The following is a 23533-nucleotide window of genomic DNA, read 5'->3' on the forward strand; positions in this document are numbered from 1 at the left end:
AAAGTTGAGGTCAGAAACAGTACTTAAAATCCTGCCTGCAGTATATGGAATCCAGTATAATTTAAGAGAAAAACAGTATCTGTTTAAATTGTTCCAAACCTTATCAGAGAATCAAAACCTAAAATTACATGTGAAACTAAATATATTTTTCATTTGCAATGGTCCATGCTTGCTGTTATTTCCTCAGGCTCTCAGACTAGAGGATCTGAAGTGACACACAAGAACCTCAGCTTTGCAGTCAAAATTATATGCCCATCTTAAAATCATTCTGATGCAACCTTTCAGCCATGTTCCCTATGCAAATTTAGCACCATTAAAGACAGGCTTTACTGATGGGTAGAAATCCTCGTGAGAGTTAGAATTATGAAATGCAATCAGTTATGTAAAATCTATTTTCCGGAATTAAATGAAATTAAACATCAACTATTTTCTAGAGATAATTCAAATTAACTTACATCTAAGTGGTCACATTTAAATCCATTTAATCAAGTACACACACTCTATTAAGGAAAAACATGAAATAAAGCAAGAGAGACTAAAAAAAGACAATGGCTCTTGGTTCTTTATATTAACAACATCAGTTAAACTATATTCTCTAAAGTACTTTCCTGTTGTTCTTTTGACTGTAACTGAAAAAGTTTTATGTTATGAAAACTATACAGGATAACAAACTGATGGAACATTTTTTTTTATGTCTGTCAACTTTAGAGAGTGCTTCTTTTCTATAAAGCAATCATTTCTCGTACATATATTTTGCCAATACAATTCCTAAAGATAATTTCAGCCGTATGAACCATTTAAGAAAGAAACTGCCAGTATGAGTGCAAAGCATACAAATGTAAGGTCTATCTACATAGCAAGGAAAATATTTAAAACACTATCATAAGGAATATGGAATTCAGTATTATTACATTTACATAAACATGTATACAAGTAAAATGCACACAGAGAAAAAAGCTGGAGTTAAAAAATAAAGTCCAACCCATCATTACCACCTACATATTGCATATGTATCTCAGTTATTAAAAAAAGATGCATAGTGCAGCACTTTACCTGTGGCATCCAAGAAACAGCAAACTGAACAGGAAAATCCACAAGGCAATCCGGTGGTTCTGTTGGATACTGAAGGAAGGAAAGAAAACACAGTTTTTATTTTCTTTTTTTTTTTCTTTTTTCTTTTTTTTGGAAGTAATTTAAAGTCAGAGAGATACTCAGCTGCCAAATTTGATAATGAAATATGAGCACTTCAAGCATCTTGAGGACTTGGCTCTTAGAGGAAACAGTATGTAAAGCATTTTCAGAAATAGTTATGAATGTTAATTATCATTTAAAGAAGAAATCTACATGTAAATCTACATGTATTTTTATATATCAGTTTTTAGGAAAGGCAAGAGAATCAAGAGTTTTCTGGGTTCGGTGTTCAAGGGCACATTAAAAAAAGAACTTAAGACAAAAACCATAAAACATTTTATTTAAAGTTCTCCTCAATTACCTGTACAGGATAGGAAATTTAAAAAAACAACACCTCCCAAACAACCCTTTCATGAGTCAAGAACTAATTTTCATTTAAACTAGAATAATTGGTCTGACTGGCAACATTTTTTGTTTTGAAACTGAAAATAATCAAAGTATGTAACTATTTAGAAAGAGATGAACATACACTCAAAATTAAAACAACTCACTGCACCCCACTCCAAATTAAAAGGTATCAATGAGGAAAATAAAAGTATAAAAAAAGTATAGCAATATTAAGAAAACTGAAGCTATAAAAGGTTTGATACATCCAAAAATAACTCCTGACTATTCATTACATTACTAAATCTATTGCGTTCAGCAACCAGTATGAAATCTGTGGGAAAAAACCCTGGTATTTTCTGAAAAATAAAATAGCAAAGAAACATCTAATTACAAATAAACTGTGTCCTTTCTAAGAGCCCCTATCCAAAATTTTATTCACCTAAGAAGTTTCATCCTTTAGTCCTATATAACCTTTCAAATTCCACCAATGATGTACACAGCAGTTTTATAGAAATTGTATTAGTATTGCATCAGCTGCCAACACAAGAAAATGGTACAGAGAATCTTATTTGGGGAGACATAAGAAAAAAAGTCCCAGCTTCCTCACAGAATTAAAGAGAGTTAAGACAAAAAGGGAAAGTTTCACTGTGCTGCTTGCCATAACCATTCACCATCCAAAGTAAACCTCCAGACACTGACACTGTCCTCATTTATCAGACATCTGGCAATCAATTTATCAGAATTTTTAAAATGTGTCTTTATCTTATGCAAAATGTAATCCTACAGTAATTAGTTTCAAACTGCTGTCTATGGCAAAGAACAAGAAAGAGACATAACTTCCCTAGAGCATCCATTTTTCATTGCTTTGATTTTAACAATAGTCTGGTGGATTTATGGATTTCACAGAAATTTGTTTAAACTTGCTTTGTAATTTACTTTCACTTGTGGTTTCCATTAGGTATCTGCTTTCTGAAGACAACTCCTACAACTTGAGTATCTCGTGCTTTACCATTTTATCAAACTGGCGGCAGACAAAACAACAGTGACAGAGCAAGAGAAACGAAACAACTAACTTGGACAGGAGGCCATTACAACTTAGAAATGTATAGCCACAAAAGCTGTTACAGTTTCTTTTATGGTAGTGTTACTGTTCTGGTAGGCATTGTGGTGTTAGTGGGTTTGTATCGTAGCTATTATTTTTCATGAAATACTTCAATGCTAGCATAGAAATAAACTTGTTTTTAACTTACAGTAGTATGCCTAGAACAAACTCAGACGAATTTTTCCCTAGGACTGATTTTAGGACTGCCTTATTTAAATCCCAGCAGCACTAGCCAATTATGGGCTCACTTTCTTGGTAAGTAAATTCATTTTATGTAGTCTTTTGTAGGATCTCTTCAAACAAATGCTTGCAAACAGGTTCTAACTTTATATTACTTCAAAAAAAACCCACAGCACTTTTCCCTCCACGTTTTTAGTCAAATTTTCTTCAAGAGCACAATATTCTACTGCGCACCAGGTAATTGCTAAGAACCATGCAACAATGATTCTATTCGTATGTACAAAAGGTTTTTGGACCTTGCAGAGCAAAATCCTATATAAAATAAGGTGAGCAACTCCCCAGGAGATAGTATTTTAAATACTATACCAGAACACATTGATGACATCATATTACAGTTACATTCAAATGTATATGTCAGAAATTATCATATTATTCTTTAGAACAACTTAGGCAATTATTAAACAAAATATTTATATTGTATTTTTGAGCATGCAGCTGACTTTACCTAGGAAACGTATTCTGATAACCCTTGCCAATCATTCAGAAAATTACTAAAGCATCTTGTTTACTACATGGCAGGTAAATTTTTGCAGTGGCCTAGCTGAATTCTTGGGATCTGAAATGGCAAAGACCCAACCCACTTCTCATGCAATACAAGATGAAATCTGATGAATGAAACCCAATGTATTTGGTTTTATACTTGCAAGAGGTATGCTCTGTTTTCAGAAACCTTTTCCAGTCATTTAAATTCTGAATGGATAAAGCTTTCTGGACCAGGCATTTTCAACCAAATAAACAGGAAAACTATTTCACGAGATGTATCGAGCATTAAAAAAAATACATCCTCTTATGAGGTTTAAGCCTAATCATTTGCAAAAATCAAAATGTGCAGCACATGACTCAGCTAACATACCTACGATATGACCATTCTCAATTCTTCCACGTTTGAACTGATCACCCCAAGTTTCCTAGATACTTTAAAGGCTCAGTTTATGGAGAGCAAGTGTTTTGAAAGGACAGCTCCTGTCACAAAGCACATTAAGACAAGGATAACAGACGGAAACATTTGACAACACATTAAGGAAAAGTCCTCAAAACACATCCAAACCATTAAGAATGACAGCAAAGGAATAATTAGGGGATTATCTCAGTACACATGATAGCCTTATGAAAAAGAATTTCCTAAACCACTTATTGAAGAGTTTCTACCTGAAAACACTGTCAGCAGGCTTATAAACTCATTTCACTGTAGGGCATCCACGAGGACAAGGCTGAACAAACCCATCTGCCCCAATACAGACAACAGACAGCAATATGCGCTGGGAAGGGGAGGTTTAGCTCACATACCAACAGTCATCAGAGACACAGCCTAACGCAAATAGGCATACTTCTATTAAAACAGGTTATCAAAAGAAAAGCAAAGTCTTTCCAAATGTATTAGATACATATAGGAAGGAAAATCAAATCCCTGTGTCACCAAAACCACGTTTCACATATAAATTTTCTCCTGCGGCAAGTTTAAATGCCAGACGTGGTTTAAAAAGGACAAGCAATTGATCCTTCATCATAACAATCACTTGAAGAAAAAAAAAAATTACTACATGTTACAACAGACAAGTTGGATAATCTAGTTTCTTTATTAGACCATATCCTTGGTTGTTAGACGCTGCTTTCTTCTGCTATATGGAGTCTCAACTTAAGATATTTTATCACTATAAAGAAAATGTAGGACATTTTACAAGAGCAGAAAACAGTAAGTTCGATTCGCCTTACAGTACAGTGGTAAGTTAAGCCTAAACAGAACCAACCAATGCCTAAGCGTAATAGTGTTTGACTATAGCAGCTGATTGGTCAAAGTGGGTATTGTCCTTTTTTTTTTTCTGCACTTTTACACTTCCACATAATTAAAACACTTCAGTTGCCATAAAATCAAAGGAAAACTTAGGGGCAACAGGCTGCACTTAATGTCTGCCATCATACTAAGTATGGGACAGCAATCCCTTATAAACAATGACAATACAGTCGTTTTTTTCTCCTTGAACGTTCAGTAGACCATAAATGTACTTCCCCATATAATTTTTTCCATCAGTGTATTTAATAATGGACTGGCTGGCAAATTAATTATGCATTCATTACTCTGTGTGTGTAAGAGTTTTACTTTTCTTTTAAAATCCACTTTAGCGACCTCAATTTCCCAACAGTACTTTTTCCACAGGCTCCTTTTACCCTTCTAAAGGAAAGTTAGCTTGTCTTATGTAAAACTAAAAAACTCCTAGTATGTGAAGGAATATAGGCTGTCTGTGAAGGTGAAATTTAATTTCACAGTACCATGCCCATTCCTCATCCCTTCTAGATTATTAGTCCAGATAATGGACCAAAGATAGTTCCAAACAACATCGTTTAGACACTTTTGGATCCACTTTTTCCCCTACACAGATTTCCTGAAGACAACAGCTATTACCATACAATTGTCACCATACAGCCTGAATATGCACAGGTTTCAGTAAGAGATTTATGCCTTGAAATGAGAAATTCTATAAAGAAACACTGCAATTTGAATTCAGTTCTAAGTACCAGGAAGAATTAAAATTTTTCTGCTTCCACACACAAGTCTTCCAGATGACTTTGTCAGTAATCCAGTAAAAGAACTGCAGTGTTTTTTATGTGATGCTGAAGTGCTAAGGCTTGGACAACATGCCCAAGCCAGAGTTGACCTATAGATGAATCCTGTATATTTTATAAACTATAACCATTGTGCTAGTAGGTATTGTACTAAGTTATAACAACCACTTATGCTGAGGTAGAAAGTGCTAAAGCATTGAAATACTGAAGCCTGAACAACAGGCCCCAAGCCAAAGCTGCTAACTTAGCATGTAGTGATTATTAAAATATGTAAACTCGCTAGTGAAAGATGCATCTTAGACAGAATATAATCAGTAGTGAGGAGAGAATGTATCCAACTTCCCTTTGTCAGCCTTGTTCAAGGCTGAGAACCCAAGGGTTTGGCCTTGTTAGAAACTCCCTTGGTTTTCCTCCCCGAGCCCTGGCCAGGCTTTGAGTGGAATCCAACAGGAGAATGAAACCAGAAATTTTCTGCTCAAAACAAAGGTGGCAGCTATTCTGGCTTGCTGATTTGGGGGTATATATGGCTGGACCTGTTTGCAGCAACCTTGGATGCCTCACCTACGGGTGGACACACCGCGTAGGATTTCCCACTTGCTGGGAAAGGCTCTGCAAATCCTCCCTGCAACCAGGGCTGCCCAGCGACTGAGGGTCTGGATGATGGTAAAGTATGCAAGTGGTGATGGATCTTTCTTAATCACTATCCTCTCTTGTGTAGTAATGATTTCATGCATTACCCTGTATTTTCCTATTTGTTGCTTTAGGTGCATTATTCCGCCTGATTGCATGTTTTCTGTATTACTCTGTTACACTATTTGGTTATCACCAGTAAAATACACCTACTCTGCTGTCGTTTAATTTGTTAACTTCTTAATATAGCAAAACAGATGCACAGCTTCACCTGAAAAGATTCTTACAGGTAATCAGCTGTAAGGCAATATTAATTTTCAATATAGTTAAAGTCTGAAAACTCTATATTAAAAAATTTATCTAAAAAATCCCCACCATTAACTTGTAGAACAGATAAACTAACAAACCAACCAACTCTCTAAAATCCTTATGAATTAAGAAAAATCCATTTAGTTACAGGAAGCCTTAAAATATTTTCTGCCACATAAATTCACCTTTGCATTAAACTTCAGAGTGACGAGATGCTGTCGACCACAAGAGTCTTGAGCTTTTAGCCTGATTGTGGTAAGGCCGGTATCCACATACGCCACTCTGAAAGAGAAATGAAAACTCTTAACAGCATTGTAAGAAGTAGTTTGCAATGTCTGCAGTACTCTTATTAGTCAGTTACAAATATTAATCAGAGGAAGTCCTATATGCCAACCATTTCTGCTGTTCTAGATTTACTGCTGTTAATACACCAGTCTACTGCTTAATGCAGTCATATATCTTTGGGTTATTTACAACGTGTGTCAAGGCTCATGCTGTGGTCAGTGAGCACTGTGTTTCAGTTTTCCATCACTGGAACCTTTGACACACACAGCATGTTCCTGTCAGCCTCTACTTATGTACACATTAAACTTCCTGTCAAATCTTTGATCCATTTCTGCAGTTTCTTGCTGTATGAGACTTTTATGCTCTTGATTTGCTTTTCTCTTCAATGAAGTTCTCTTTTATTATCAATACTATTATTGTGGAAAATTCAGTGGATATTGGTTCATATTCTGAAATTGATTTTCTGCAGAAAATAGTACCGTAACAGGTACAAAATGAGTTATTTATGATGGTTTGACTTCGTTTCATGGTAGTTTTACACAATACCTCTGCACCCAAGCAAGTAGCAAGTACATACTAAATGTAAATAAGTTTTAAAACTTCTGACATAATCACTGACTCTTTGCTTAAGATACCACTGATTTGTGATTCCCACAACAATGAAGATGAATACAATTGTAAAATACATTGTTCTCTAGAAATATGTTCTGCTGAGTAACTTCAACTGTCAAAAAGGTTCAGACTTCTCCATATATTTACCAGTGAGTTGGGCATGTGAATATTTCGGCATTTTTACTATGTCATTCTTGTGTAAAGATAAAAAAGCAGTCCAAGATCATTGGACAACTTATCACCTAGATGGATGGAAAGGCCTATCTGAGTTCAAAGAAAGCATCTGCTTGCTGGCCTAAGCAACTTTTTAAAAAAAAAAATAACATTACATACTAGCCCAGTCACTCAAGCCAGCATGCTCAGAAAAACGGTTCTTTCACGTGAAACTGGCAACACAGTTGTAGAAGCCTGTACAAGTAGACACACACCAAAGGGTGTGCACATTCCTAGGAAGCAAAAAGAAGTAAAGAAAATGATCTACATAAATGACATAGCCTCAACATGAGAGAATTGAAAAATACAGATGGAAAAAGCACCAGTGATACTATGTAGGGAAAGAGATATAATGTTTAATGCTGATTAATGCAATATTAAGTAGTCCTACAGATTCCTGGGAATATTTTGACACTCCTTTTCTCCACAACACTTGAAAGAAATACAAGTCTTGGTAACTCCACCATAGTAAATTAAACTCAATTTATTTAAAAACAAGGGAGCATTCTTCCTCTAACTGGAAAAAATTCATTACTCCTGCTTTCTTCCAACGTCACCTCAAAATTATATCACAAATTTTTATAAAGATAAGAAAGCATCTATATCCCACCCCTCCATCTACTCTTGCCTGGGGCGGGGAAATCCTAAACCAGCAGCTAAGGCATGGAATGATTACTGCTATAAAATATATCACATTGTCCCAAACAAAGCCTGCATCAATACACTGTGAGGTTAGATAGTAGAAGAGAACAGAAAAATTAAAAGTATGCTGTTGAGGTCTTTAGGATTTAAAATTATCTGTTCTGACAGTCATCTTGCTTGGATGACTTCACTGCTGAGGTGCCAGAAAAGTATGGCTTATGTTAGTTGAAAATCAAACATTTTTGCAGTTCCTTATTCTATACTGGGTGGGAGGGAACAAGTTTACAAAATTATTTCTCTCTCTTAAATAGCAATGGACATATCTTTAAATTTACTTCTGAAATCCTTAATGGTTCAGTACTTTTACAACTAGTTTAACAACGTGACAGCCTCTAAAATAAATGTACACGTATGTGCCGATTTATATATTTAAAATATAAATTTAAATATAAAAATATAAATATATGCACACCATTATATAAAAAAATATAGTGACAGTATTATTTTATTCAATCATTTTTGTAAAGAACCTTAACATTCAGTTTTACTGACAGTGTAAATTAGACTTTTTTTCTTTTTTTAAGGAAGCCTTTTGAAAAGGTGCTAAAAGCGCCAATAATGGCTACCTGTTTAATTATGCATGGAGGGATACACCATAAAACGATTTTCAAGTTCTGTCCGTTATCAATTTTTAACATATTTTTAGTTTTAGAATTCATATTTAAAGTATCATTTAAAACCAGTTTAAAATGTGATTTTCACCAAGCTTTGAGATAACAGAGAAAAACTGTAAAAAGATGTAGACCATAACTGCTATGAAGCACCACTACAGTCCACACTAATCTGGAAATTCTTATGCCTTTTATTTAATTTTGACTTCAATAACTAGCCACTAGTAGAAGACAACTATCCAAGCTAAGCAACACAATACCTTTGTCCTGGTTCAGCTAGGATAGGGTTAAGTTTCCCCAGCAGAGAGAGAGGGAAAAGGGCTCTCCAGCCTAGTTATTCATACCATGCTGATGTCAGATCCGTGACCGGGAACTTTTTTGGTCCTTTGTAGTTTTTGGTGGCGGGAGCATACAGCGGGTTTGTTCCGTGACCATTGCGGTATTTCTTCGTATATCATTTGTCTTATTCACTGTTATTGCTGTTTATTGTTGTTATAATTGCTACTGTTGTTGTTCAGATTGTTTAATACACTGTTGTATTAAATTTCTTCTTATTTTAACCTGGGGTTTGTGCCTCACTTCCAGCCTGACCGGCTGAGGGTGGGGGAGGGGCAACAGCAATGTGGTCTCAGGTCCCGGCAGGGCCTAAACCAACACACCTTTTAAGTATTATTCATTACAGACAATATACTTAGAGATTTTCTAGTAAAACATTCTCTTCCCTTTCAAACTTTTTCACAAACAGGAACACGGAGGAATAAAAAAAACTCCTCAGACAGGGTTGAAGAACACCCAGAATGAAAATTCATAGCCAGCCTTCCTTCTTCTCAACAGAATTTAAGAACAACAAATTGCCTCCAGGGAATGCAGGAGGATTTAATTTTCCATTTAGGATAGCAAAAAAGAACTCTGCAGCTTTGTGGCTACCTGTTCTGTAATATCACCCTACCCATCTTTGGATAAGAAGAGACAAAAGGATCAGTGCTGTAGGACTGGAGGAAGTTGGACAATGCTGTAAAAGTTGTATGAAGTTCGTATGATTGTATAATCAAATAAGGAATTGTTTACATAGGTAGCATTCCAGTTATATAAACCTTTATTCCTCTGTAGGCTCCATTTTATCACACAGAAAAAAAGTGGAATGACCATCAAGACAGAAAGCCTCAGTTAATCCCCTGAAGTACTGTAATTCAGCATAACAAATGATTGAGAGCACACGACAAGGCAGGATTCCCTTGGAAATGGAGAAGGCAAGAGGAGATGATACTTTCTATGAAAAACTTGGCAGGTATCAAGCAGAAATGCATTGAGACTTGAGACAAGTGGGATCATGACTCACACCATGGACCTAAAAAGATACTGGCAATCTTTATGAGTCCACATGAGGGTGATAAGAGTCCTACAAATGTTTTACAGTTAATAATTTACCTTCACAAGACACTGTCATTGAATCAACCAGCAAAAATAAAAGATAGAAGAGCCCTTCCTAGAGCTTAATACTACTACACCTGTACTCTCTCCCACCTCAGCTGAATAGGTTTGTGCTGGTATTTTTCCATGTTCTTAAAATGAAGGAAGCATCCTCCTTTGATCTCCTCAGCTGTTAGGACAGCACTTAATGTTAGAAATTTGGTACCATTTTACAACCTGTTGAACTGTGACTTTCGTGGACAAGTATTCGAATATGAAAGCATATTCACCCTCCCCTACACCTAAATTAGGTCCAAAAAAATCAAGTTTTCTATATCACAGAGCAAGTGATTATATCTAATCACAGCAGCCTACCCATTTACAATCTTCATTACTCTTTGTACTTCCAGTGGTTTAGGAGGAAAGAGTTGTAAGATCATTGCAGATTAAGTCTTCAACTCTTTTCTAAGAAGCTTCATGTATTCCTTAGATGAAAGTCATTAGAACACACTAAATTTGTGCCATATTTGAGAGCTCCATAACTCTTCAGAGGTAAAGGAACCATAGCTTATTGCTTTCTCTTTCAAGTAAAGTATTGGATAAAAGCAGGATAAAATAATATCCTGCATGTTTTCAGTTTGATTTGGATGCAGTCAGCTTCCAGCGTGACCTGAAACTCACTAGGAAAAACTAAATCTAGGGTCCACAAGACAGTTCTTTTCTAAGAAAAATCCTGGTAAAGCAAGCTGGAGGCTTCTCAAGGTGTGAGCAGTGATTGATCCTTACTGGCAGTACTAAATGCAGGCTTAGTTTTGTGCTGAAAGACCATACCAGGATGTTTTTGACTAACATGTAGACACACATCACCTGCAACTCAAAATCAGTCTAGGTTAAGAGGCCTTCTTTATACTGTTCATTATACTGTTAAAAGCACACTAAAATTAGAGGTGTAACTTACTAATATGCTTCAAATCGCCTCTCTAGGTTGTTCTCCTTCCAACCTGTAGTAAACCAGGTATGATCCTCTTATGTACAACCTAGCCCTTTGTCTAATGATTGACTTAACCAAAAAAACTATAGACTTTGTAACATAAGTCAATCAAGCAGCGTATGTTTACTGAATTACATGACCACACTGGACAAAAGCACAGCGTAAGTTGTGTGCCTACATGAAGACCACCTCTGCCTAGAAACCAGGTCAAATTCTGCCCTAGAAGCATGCTTTCTGATAAAACACTGATATGCTTTTTAATAATAAACCACTGAATGTTTTGTATGTGCACTAAGTCAGAAAAAAAAATGTTTTGAGATAAGCTACTAAATGATATTTTCAAAGTATATTTTTAGTATATTAGCTATATACTATATTTAGATATCAAATTATAAATATAGTAGTTTTTATACATATTTTTGAAGCATATTTATTTTATATCAGCGTCTGTTTTGCTGGCATCAGATTTTTGAAGGTGATGGGGTTATTTTCATTTTGGAAAAGCAGGCACAATTTAAAATTAATTTCCCATGTCTTTAGGAAATTTTAACTAATATTCTCAGACCTGAGTCTAAGAAATTTTAATAGAGTGTTTCATCAGCTGGCACAACTACATACTTAATAATGGAAACCACTGAAAAGACTTCAGCTGATTTAACTGGGATGTTTTAAGTCTTTAAATGAATGTGGGCCTTCAAAGAAAATTTCTACTTAGTGTTAATTGTGTTATTTATTTATCCACAAATCAGGTGAGAAAACTCAAAACTATTCTTAAACCCAAGGCTTCTTTAGCAAAATAAACGCCTGTTAAAGTTAACTTACCATCCAAGACTAAGGTAAAAGTAGCTTTGTCTTGTTGAAAAATGCAAATGTAGACTTTTTTCTAAACTTTCATTTTACTGAAACTAAAAAGTAGCGTCTCATTCAAAACTCTTCAATATCCTACATCTTTTTCTTCTTAACCCCTTGAAAGAAGGCACTGTGAGATTAATTGCATATTATTAAAGACAGCCTTCAAATATATTTTCTTAATGCCTCCCTACACAGAAACAGCTACCTTCTTCAACCCCATAGGGGTTCTCTTGGAGGTTATAGAGGAAAGAATAGAAATCATCCATTTCAGCCTCTCTGCTAGAGAGTAAAAGACTCAGAGAACTCGCCAGTGGTGGCAGATGTGATGGCAGTTAAAGCCTTTCAAGTTTGCAAAACAGAAAGCTTTGCAGATTGAAAAATTTCCACATGGACCTTGAGTACTTCATCACAACTGTATGTTCCTTCATGTTTCTATAGGAGGTGTGAGGAGAACAACCTTGTTTTCCTCTGTAGTAGGGTGAAATTAAAGTTGTTCTAGGAGCTCAACTGAGAGTATATGAGACTGTAAATAATATAATCTTCATTCAAGACCCTAATGAGAAGGCACCGAGAGGCAGCTATGTGTACACATTAGATTCCCCAGCAAAGCCTTTGCTAATGTGACATTATTTCCCATGGTATTAAACCAACCATTTTAGCTGAGGTAAAAAAGCTTCATTTCTAGGTCTCCTTCCCCCAGAAGATGACCTGAACTGTCACCTCCTGTTCCACGGATACTCCATTTACAGGATATACAGCTTCCATCCTCAGGTGACACATTTTATATGCTCCTTGAGCTGTAACCAACATTTTTCCCACTTGGAAATGTTGCCTGCTCCCCCAAACATGGTCTGTTTCCACAGTTTTTGGAGACTAAGGAATGCTTTTCAATAGCCCTCATCCCTAAATCCCTCTGGGTAGCAAAAAATATATATGCTTCTCCCTGGGGGTGTCACAAAGAGCTGTCTGGTTTGAAGTTCTGGATTTAGAGCTTTCCAAGTTCTTCCCTCCACTCTTTTTTGTATGTTTGTTTAGATTTAACTTTTGGATTTAACTTATTCCTTTGTCTAAGGAGATACTTCTTTAAAAATAATTATTGTAGCTCTAAAAAATGTATAAACTGCTTTTATGAAAGCATAAAGGTACATGATGATCAACTATAGAATACAGGAGCAGTCAAAAAAAGCTGTACAAAGTAGGGAAAAGAAGAAAGAAAAAGGAGAACCATAAAATTTGTATTAAATATGTTTACTATGCCAATAGTTATAAACATAGGTCAAAGAAGAATTGATATCTTAGTAGTAGCACCTCACCTTTCATCTCTCATTACTTGAAACTGAAAATATGCCTTCAGTTGATACAGGTTTGTTGGGATTTCTTAAATTAAAAACAAAGCAGCAAAGTTTTTAAAGCAAAGCCAGTTTATGATCAGGATACATTAACAAAACAAGTGCATTTTATATGTTCAACTCACAAATGCAAAAGAAGAACAGATATTCTAAAGATAATGTCTGTTAAGAAATAAACTTACTTATTCCAACCCAATAGTTCTAGATCTCTGACAAGACAGGAGTAGTATTCTGGCGGCCGTGGGATTTGGAGGTCTGGTGTATTCTTTAAAGCAATTTCCTGTTTAAAAGAACATTAAAAACATCATTAAGAGAGATTTCAATATTTTTGCATCTATTTAGTCATGTGATTTTTGCAATTCATTCAAAAATATTAAGCTTATGTAAAATTAACTGTACACTGCATTTGTTTTGTTATAGCCTCCAGCTAAAGCAGACAAAGAAGCTGTTTGGTAAATTACTTCAGATACTGGTAATGAAAACATCTGCAATTTAAAAAAACCCACAGATGTTGACAACAGTCTTCAGATGCAAATATCAAATGTGCCTCTTTTTCAGCTAATAAATTTGAAGTCAAGCATCTTGACTGAAAGAACATTTCAAAAGAAGGTTCTATTAAGCCCACAGCTGTCTCCTGGGCTCCAGAGCCACAAAAGATGACACATATATGAAATCCCCCATATTATTTTTAAGTAGCTATATACAACTTTATATAGAAATTTAAAAAAAAAAAAAGCCAAAAAATCAATTTCTCAGTTTTAACATCATAGGATCCCAGTGAGTAAGTTTTGGTACAGACACTCATCAAGTATGTCATAATGCCTCAAAAAAGAAATTTTTATCAAAAAGGTAATTCTGCATTACAGAAAAAACCAAAACCAAACCATACGTTCCACATGTGTTGTGCTACTTGTTCTTTAAAAGTGTACTCAAGTTAAAATTATGCTTACAAATATATTAAAAAAAAATTAATACTACTACTATTAATAAATTTAATTAAAAGAAATAATAGATAGAAAAATAAAAAACCTGTATAACCATTTCTGCCCAGTTCCCCTGCAGTGTCTTCTGTTCTCTCCTATCTGCACTGAGGATCACTATTTTATTATTTTGAATGAATTACACTTTCACTGCATTCTCATTTTCTGATCACTTGTGCATCTGGGCAGAGAGATGGAATAACTGTTGTGAAATATTCCAAAATAGCCACATGTAGACAATATTATTATTCAGTCCTATCCCAAGCATCTTTGCCTGGTTTAAAGTTTGATAGGGATTAAGCCAGGACTACAAAAGGCATTCTCAGTGCAGAGCAGTAATGTAACACCAGGAGGGTATTTTTGTTGTTGTTTTGAAGAGTGTGTACTGTGTTTTATTTCTAAGTTGAATAGGTTGTATGCAAGCATTCTGTGCCAAGAATGCTCATAGAATAATTTTTTACTAATAGACAAGAAATTTTCAGTTTTCTGTTGTAAACTACAGACTTTGCTACTCTTCAATCCCAGATTAGAAAATATTTTTAAAAAAGAATAAACAGCAGTCTCTGAACTAAAAAAACAAACAAAAAAAAAAAAAAAACAAAAAAACAAACAAACAAAAAAAAACCACAAAAAAACCCACAACAAAAACAGCTTTTTGCATTTATTGGTTAAGTTGTCACTCAGGTGAAAGCACCTTCAGCGATCCACTGACTGTATAATCCTTTGTATGATTATAAGCCTTCTTTACTATCTGGACAATTCCAGGAATTTCAAGAAAATAATTGTAAAAGAGGATAGCTCTGTACTGAGATCTCTTGCCAGGATTTTAATTTTTCTGTAACCCTCCAATTTCCAAAGAGTACAGCCAAGTAAAATCCTGAAGGATATTTATACAAATATTGCATGAATGACATACATACAAAATCACCTCTTAAAAAAACCCCAAACAAACACAAATCCATTTATCAAACAGGAAACTGTAAAAAAACAAAAACCTGAAAGTGAAAAGCAAAGCTATAAGAACATCTCATCTCTCACACATATATTCTGTCACTTACCAAAATAGTTTTCAGCTCCACCATAAAACTGACAAGATCTGGACAGCTGTGCAACCTCTGGAGAGAACACAGTATCAGTTCATTTTCTTCAGCTCCTAACTTTTAGTGGTAAACAATTTCAGTCTAACTATCTATTTTTCTAGTACTGTCAAATCAATTAACATAAAAAACCCCAACTGTATACCACATTTTTTAATATTTCAATTACAGAACAAATCTCCCAGAGTACAGGAAACTTTACTGAAAATTAACTATCACCTTTGTCACACTACACATTTATATCGTTTACGAAGACTTTACACTGTGTATTTATGAAGATTTTTGTCTTCCCCAGTGACAACAGAAGCTTTAGAATCACTCAAAAGTGTTTCTTACTTGGTTACATTTTCTTTAGGAACTTTCTAGACCTGTCTGCTTTTATATGCTGTACATGATTAAGGATCCTTGCCTATCTTCAGATGCAATAGATATTTACAATTCCATTTCCTCAGCTCTGTACCTTTGGTTACTCCCAACTCACAGCCCTTGTTCTACAAAGGGGTGCACAGCCCATGAGATATAGGGTCTGAACTAGCACATGTGGCAAAGGTGCCTTCTTAGAAACAAAATATTCTTCATGAAGGCAGGTCTGTTGTATCCCTGCTACAAAGTTTCTTCTGGACAGGGAGGTTTAACTTACATTCCTTGACTGTCTATAACACAGAATGAGCTCGATCTATCAATAATTAATATGAACTCTCTTCTTTGCATTATGAACAGTTCATAAAAAATAAGTACTTAAAAAAAAGAAAAAACAAAATCTGTTTCTAATTGAGAGATTAAAGAAAAATTCCAGTAAAATGTCAGCAGCCATGTATTAAAAATAATTTTATCTTAAAAAATAAAAGCCTGAATGAAAATAAATATTTTGTAAATTCTATCCCACTCTCTCTCTAGATTGACCTGCAAATCCTCAAGCATTTCAAAACAAATCTTGGTTATACAATGAAAGGAGAGTTCTTTAACACTTTTACAATAGGTGTGTGAGTATAAGATTTCCAGAATTGTTATATTTAAGAGAAATGGTTTTAAAACTTGTATACCTGCTTCAAAATATGCCGATATCTATGCAGTATCTTCTTTAGGTGCCAGCTACACTCTATCCTAGACAAACAGTATTTTGTACGAATTTTAAATTCACAGTACGTGATTTTTAGAAGAGATCAGAAAGTCTGCTACACAACAACATAAAAGGTTTTTTAAAAAACAAAGTAAAAAATTTTCAAAATTTCTTTTGATTTCCATAATCAAAGTTATTTAACACTTTCAGATGTTACAATCCCCAAACCCATTAACCTACAAAAGTCTGTTTGCCAAAACCAACATAATTCTTGCAAGCTAATATAACTTCATAAAATACACCAGTATTTTAAAATGATATCTTGAAAATGTCAAAGTTACCTATAATGAGTATCCGACCTGGAACGTAACTTACTACCAAATACAGCAGCCGTTCACAGCTCAGAGCAGACTGGCCCAGGCACAAGTACAGAATACAATGTTCAAGAGTAATCCATGTATGTGTGCATACACACAATACACCCCACCTCCACCCCCCCAATATTACTGTGATAAACACTCACAGTAATAAAAACAGAGCTTTTAAAGAAAAGTTGGGTAACACAAATTAATACGTATTAACAGCAAAGAGAAAATTAAGTTTTAAAAAAAGCTATGCTAACCATCAAGTACATAATTGCTTAAATTTACAACTGTGTACTGATTCTTCTGTTTCCCAAATGGTGACATATAAATAATCCGATTTAAACGAACATCTTTTTCCGAGTACATTGATTTATATATAAAAACAACCAATTAATTACAACAGGTTTCAAAGTTAATTAACAACAAAATATTTTGATATAGGCAATGTTTATTGTCAGCATTTATTAACACTGACACTGTACAATTCTGTTGCAAGGTTAAATTGAAATTAATAAGAATTAATTACCACAGTGATATTGGAAAAAAAGAATAATTCATATACATATCCATCATTGCTTTTATCAAAATAAACTTTTGTTACATACACTTACAAATTGCTTTCATGAAACTATCTTACCTTGCATTTTTCAGTTGCAAATCCATTGGTAACAGTATTCTGATATGGAAGTCTCTACCCTTGAAAATAAACATTTAGTAAAAGGAAGGTCAGCTAAGAAAAATATTAGGACACTTGTGGGAAGTATTCCTATAAGATCAGCTAAGAAAGAAAGTTTGTCTTATCTGACTTTCAGGAATATTATTCAGAATTTCTTTCTTTAGGAAAAAAAGCAGCATGAGTGACAGGTAGAAAGAATGCTGACTTTAATTCTGAAGTTGAAATGCTCTTGACCTCTAACTCACAGCATTCAGTAAAAACTCTTCAGTACATCACATATCATAGAGCAAAAATAACACCTTTCAGAAGAAAAATAAACTTTATCCAAATCCAGACAAAACCAAGAAAAATAATTTAATCCAAGTCATGGTGAAGAAGTACAAGAAAATCTGTCTTAAACTCAAGTAAAAACACTTATTGTAAAAGTACTACACTAAAAAGGAATTTGGGCACTGAACCGCAACACATTTGGGCAAGGTTTTACAAATTGTAAACAAAACCAGTCCCAAGTATGTGAATGTATTTTTTTTTTTTCCCTGTTAGCACGATCCATATGGGACAGTTCTTAAATGCCACCTACTTGTATTTTCAGTAATTATCCGTACTTGTGAACCTCCTTCTACTTTCTCATGGGATGATCAAAATAAAACTGAAATAAAGAAGGTTTGCGTGTAGGTTTAACTCCTCCCTGAAGCAAAGAGGGCAATTATCTCAAAACTTTTATTCCAGACTCAGTTCCAGCTCAACATACCTTGAATTATGTCCACAAATTCTGAGATTTCTTCAGCAGGAAGAACAAAACCAGATTTCCTCCTGTGATTAGATGACTGATAGAGTGGACGCTTTATCGCAACTTCAGAAAGGCTTTTAATACTGTTTCCCATAACATCCTTACAGACAAACTGAAGCAGGAGGAACTAGATAAGCTGAAACTGAGGTGGACTGAAAACTTGCAAAGCTGCTGGGCTCAAAGGGTTGTGATCAGCACGACATTTTGGGGCCGACACTATTTGACCTTCGTTAGTGACTGGGATGCTGACGGGACAGGATGCACCCTCATTCAGCAGGCTGGCAGAGGATACTAAACTGGGAATAGTGGTTGACAGACTGTGTGACTGTGCTACCTTTCAGAGGGACCTCGACAGGCTGACGAAAGGGGCTGACAGAAACCTCATGAACTTAAGAATGGAAAGTGCAAAGTCTTGCACCTGGAGGGGATTCATCCCATGTACCAGCACACACTGGTGGCTGACCAGCTAGAGAGCAGCCCTGCAAGAAAGGGACTCGGTGGTCCTCGTGGACATGAAGTTGGACCCAAGCCAGCAGTGCACCCTTATAGCGAACGCCAAGAGCCTCGTGCGCTGGATTAAGAAAAGCATTTTTCAACAGGTTGAGGGGGTTGATCCTTTTCCTCTGGTCAGCACTGGTGAGGCACACCTGGAACACTGGGTCCCTGGTACAAAAAAAAAAATCATGGACATACTGGAGTTAGGCCGGTGAAGAACTATGAAGGTGATTAATAGCATGAGGCACCTCTCTATTGAGGAGAGGCTGAAGGAGCTAGGACTGGTTAGCCTGGAGAAAAGCAGGCTCAGGGGGGATCTTGCCAGTGTGTACAAATGCCTAATGGAGGAGGGAGGACTAAAGAAAGTGCAGCCAGACTCTGAGTGACACACTGGATGGAATGAGAGGCAACAGGTACAAGTTGAAACACAGGAAATTCCATCTAAATGCAATGAAAAAAATGCAATTACAACGAGGGTGGCTGCCCGAGAGGTTGCACAGTCTCCGTACTTAGATATTCAAAACCCAGACGGACCTGGTCTTGAGCAACCTTGAACTGACCCTGCTAGAGGACCTCCAAAGGTTCCTTTCAACTTCAGTGTTTCTGTAATGCTCACAAGCAAAAACAAGATACCTGTTTCAGAGCTGAATATAGCCCACTGGCACAAGTTGCTCCCGAACTCAAATCTAAGTACCTCAGGCTTTGCTACATTATGCCCTTAGACCTAATAAAAAAAAAAGTCACATCTGAGATGTTCCCACTTGCATCTTAACCTTCCCATTAACTCCAGGATACACAGAGCATTTCAAAAGTTACAGCTGTTCAGAGCAATGCAAATATAAACACACGCTTGCAAATGTCCTGTGAAAGTTCTATAGGAGAGTCACCAAAAACCTTCCTGCATTTTGACTGCAAAACTGCTTTTGAAAACTTGCGTGACACAGACCATGTCTTTTGACTTCGACTTGTTTTTATAGGAAAAAAATCCCACGCTATTTGTAAATGAAATACACCCGTTAAAAGCTGTTTCTGTGGTAATGTGTGCACGCATAGGTGTATTAGTTTAAAGAGGCATGGCTGCAACGTCACTGCATAGTGCCTGATACCAAAGCTGCCTTAAAAACATCCACTCTCAACCTATCTGAGGTGCTGCTCTTCTCCCTGCACTGCACTTTACCATATCCTGAGAGATGATGCAGCTACTTAAGCTGAAACCTCACAAACACACTAAGTGAAAGGAAAACACCCACAATCAATCATTTACTTCAGCATTTACTCTAGGCTAGAAGTGCAGGTACGTTACATCTGCCTCCAAAATAACATTTGCCAACACGACGAATCAAGCCCACATGCCGTCAGCACCTTCACGGCCCACAGCAGGGAACCGGGCCCCGCTACCCACTCCCGGCATTTCCCGCTTCACCAACGCAGCGGCTCCGCGCTCGCTATTCGCAGAGACCCGCTCCCGGGGCCTAGAGCGGGAAGGAGCCGGAACAGAAGGGGGGGGTGCGGGGTGGGGAGAAGCTCGCCGAACCCGATACCTGCGCGGTGACGAAGCCCTCATAAGCCGTCCCCTCCCGGTTCTGCGGCAGCAGTAGCGGGCACTGGCGACACAAAGCCCCCGAGCCCGCCATGTCGCCCGTCTGTCTCCCTCCCTCTTTCTTTCTTTCTTTCTTTCTTTCTTTCTTTCTTTCTTTCTTTCTTTCTTTCTTTCTTTCTTTCTTCCTTCCTTCTTCCTTCCTTCTTTTCTTCCTTCCTTCCTTCCTTCCCGCCCGGCCCGGCCCGGCCTGGCCGTTCGAATCGGACGCGCCGCCGAGCGAAGCCCCGCCCCCGGCGGCAGACGGCGCACGCGCCTCAGAGGAAGGGCGCGCGCGCCGGGCTGCGGCTTTAGGCGGGACGAGCCCTGAGGGCTCTGGCGGCAGGAAGAAGCTCCTAGATTCGTAAGGAGCCCGCTTTCGCCGGAGCCCCGCAGAGCTTGGCTTTCCTCACAGTTTAGCACGTCCTGAGGGCACGAGCACCCTGGACTACAGAGAAGTGTCCAGCGAGGCTTTTAACTCCCTGCCGGCTATGCCAAGTGGACTGCAGTGCTACCCAAGGCAAAAGGGATACCTTTGGTTCGCTTCATGCAGTGCTGTTCTAGAAATTGTAAAATGTTTCCTGCTATAACACGTATAGGGTGATAAAAGCTTTTCTGCCCTCTCACGCAGGGATCTGGATAAAAACCTTCCTCTGTTTTTTGGTTGGTTGCTGCTAGGACCTGACAGTCACTGTGTTTGGCAAAGTCTGAGGAAAGAAACTTAAAGCTTGGGGTTTATTATGTATGATTCAGGAGGCCTTAAGTCTTTGAATATCACTAAGGCTGAGCATCACACAAAACACAGTGAGAGGCCGTTGCTGCCTAAGCAGACATGTTTCAGAAAGAAGAAACATTCTTTTACAAAGTGATAGGTGACTTACCAAAGTCACCTAAGGGTGTGTTGCAGCACTAGTGACTGAATCCTGAGAATAAGGCCTCCACATTTGGATATGGTATGGATGACTAAAGTGGTAAATCAGGTCAACTTGTCCAGTTATTCCTCTCTTGTAATAGAGGAAGTTATTTCTCCCAACATACTAAGTCATTAATATCTTTAAACCAGTGCTTCGCACTGTGAAAATGAATACAGAAGGATCAGCAAAATGTAGTATTAGCAGGAGCTCAGCTCTTCCAAGCCAGGAAACTAGGAAGTGGCTTCAAGGGTTTTCTTAAATTTTTTATGGCAGAGAACCACTGTCTCTGATTGCTGGTAGCAGCTCAGTATCTGTAGAACAAGAGGAGAAGTGAAAGAGAAGCAGAGAAAACAACAGAAATGTTTATATCTGCAGCTAGATTTTGTTCCCTTATCTTGGGAGACCTGTAGATGGGGGTTGCATGGAAATAGAGGAGTCCAAAGGGGTCAAAGCCTTTGCAGTTTTATATTGTTGTAGGGGCTATTAGAAATATAGCTACTATGTGAGGGGAGTGAACGCAAAACCTTGTTTGCTCGTCTGAGGTACCTGTTAAAGTCTCTTGTGTTGTTTTTGTGTGCTGCCAAAGTTCCTCTGTCCTGTATCCAAATGCTGCCAAGCAACAGCATACAGGGCACTAATAACAGTCAATAGAGAGGTGAAAGAGTCTCAAGATTTGCCATTTAAATTCATCATAGTAAGATTTTCAGGAATACCTGGTAATAAAAATAGATCCTCAGTGCTGGTTAACGTGGTTTTTCATACCTTGAAAGTATCACTGATGATTTCCAGACTTCCAGCAAATTACCTGAGAAAGACATGTTCTAGCAGTTTAGTTCTTTGCAATAATGTTGCTCTAGTCACCCTTTTTCGCTCCAGAGAACTTTGGACAATACAAGACTCGGTTACCAATTCAACTTTTCCAAATCTATGCATAAACAGGTTTTAAATACCACTACATTTAACTTGTATGCCCATAGTTTACTCCCCTGAAGCTGTTCATGTGCATTTCAATACCCAGCATGGCTCACTTTGAGCAGTTAATCCACTGCTTCATAGTCAATTGCATCCTTCATATTATCTATTAATCTAATTTTGATCAAAACATTTCTCCTCTTGAGCTGTTTTCTCTCTGTATGCATTACACTAGAAATTACCTTATTTAATTGTGAAGTATCTCTGTGCTTTACCAGGTACAGAGATTATTTCTTAATTGCATCAAATGCAAAACTGAAGACAGGGTATTTTTTCTTCTTTTGGCCATGTTTATCATAGTCTCTGACATTAAAAGAAATGTCAAGTCACTTTAGCCAAGTGCAGGTACAGAGTAATGTATCTAAATAAAAATAATGTAATATCAGAACCATAACATATTTCAGTACTGGGGTCCAAAGAACATTAATCATTATCTTAGACTGTATATACTGCACACTTTTAAACTTCATATTAAAATGCAATTACTTGCAACATCATTTTACTTTGATCTGGCACACAGACTTCAGCTTTTTTAAAACAGGAAAATAACAAAAGCAAGAAAGAAGTTTGACAGGTATACTTCTTAAGGCAAAGGAGTCCTGGTCTGATCTTTCAGCCACAGGCCACCTTTACTAATTTAATTAAAATCATTGTTTGCCAGAAGTATCATAATGGAGTTTGTTATTATTTATTTGTCCATTCAAATATCACATGCAACCAGTTAGGTAATCAAAAAAATCATTACTTGAGTGACAAAACAAACACTGTGCAGAAAAAGAGGAAAGCAACAATTCCTAGGTGAGATTTTGTGGGTAAAATTATCCCACAAGCAGTCAGGCAGCAAGTACATTCACAGAAGAATTCACATCAAAGCACTCAGTAGCCTAAAGAAAATTCATTGACATAATGTAGATTTCTTAAGAGCTTGATTTTTTTTTTATTTATTTAAGAATATTATGAAAGGCAAGAAAATAACAGTGCATTGTTCTCCAACGTTACTATCTCCAACATAAAACAATCAATTTAAAAACATGCAAAATTGCTAATACTGTTATTGCTGTCCTTCTTTGTAATTCAGTGTCATTTTATTCATCTCACCCCTAAGAAATGACCTTTTCTGTGCATATCCCCACCTTTCTCCACAAATCCCCTGAGTGACAGAATCTCATCCTAATCCCATTTCCATTTAGATGTTCTAGAAGAGCATTGTAGACCTTAGAGG

At 36.7% G+C, this 23533-nt stretch overlaps 1 protein-coding gene across 2 annotated transcripts in view; it reads right to left on the minus strand.

The window, feature by feature from the left end:
* Positions 1-20714, minus strand: part of FANCL (FA complementation group L) — a 32425-nt gene extending 11711 nt beyond the window's left edge. Inside the window, exons 1-7 of one of the 2 annotated variants that reach the window (XM_074909135.1) lie at positions 20391-20714; positions 17526-17584; positions 16507-16567; positions 15425-15481; positions 13569-13666; positions 6547-6643; positions 1054-1122 (exon numbers count right to left, since the gene is read on the minus strand). In XM_074909135.1, the coding sequence (XP_074765236.1) occupies positions 1054-1122; positions 6547-6643; positions 13569-13666; positions 15425-15481; positions 16507-16567; positions 17526-17584; positions 20391-20483 (534 nt within the window). In that variant the 5' untranslated portion in view covers positions 20484-20714. The remainder of the gene's footprint in view (positions 1-1053; positions 1123-6546; positions 6644-13568; positions 13667-15424; positions 15482-16506; positions 16568-17525; positions 17585-20390) is intronic. The other variant, XM_074909206.1, reaches the window with a different exon arrangement.
* Between the last annotated feature and the right edge of the window lie 2819 nt (positions 20715-23533).

This window comes from Athene noctua, chromosome 1 (genome assembly GCF_965140245.1).
Source record: "Athene noctua chromosome 1, bAthNoc1.hap1.1, whole genome shotgun sequence".
In the NCBI taxonomy this organism is placed as follows: domain Eukaryota; kingdom Metazoa; phylum Chordata; class Aves; order Strigiformes; family Strigidae; genus Athene; species Athene noctua.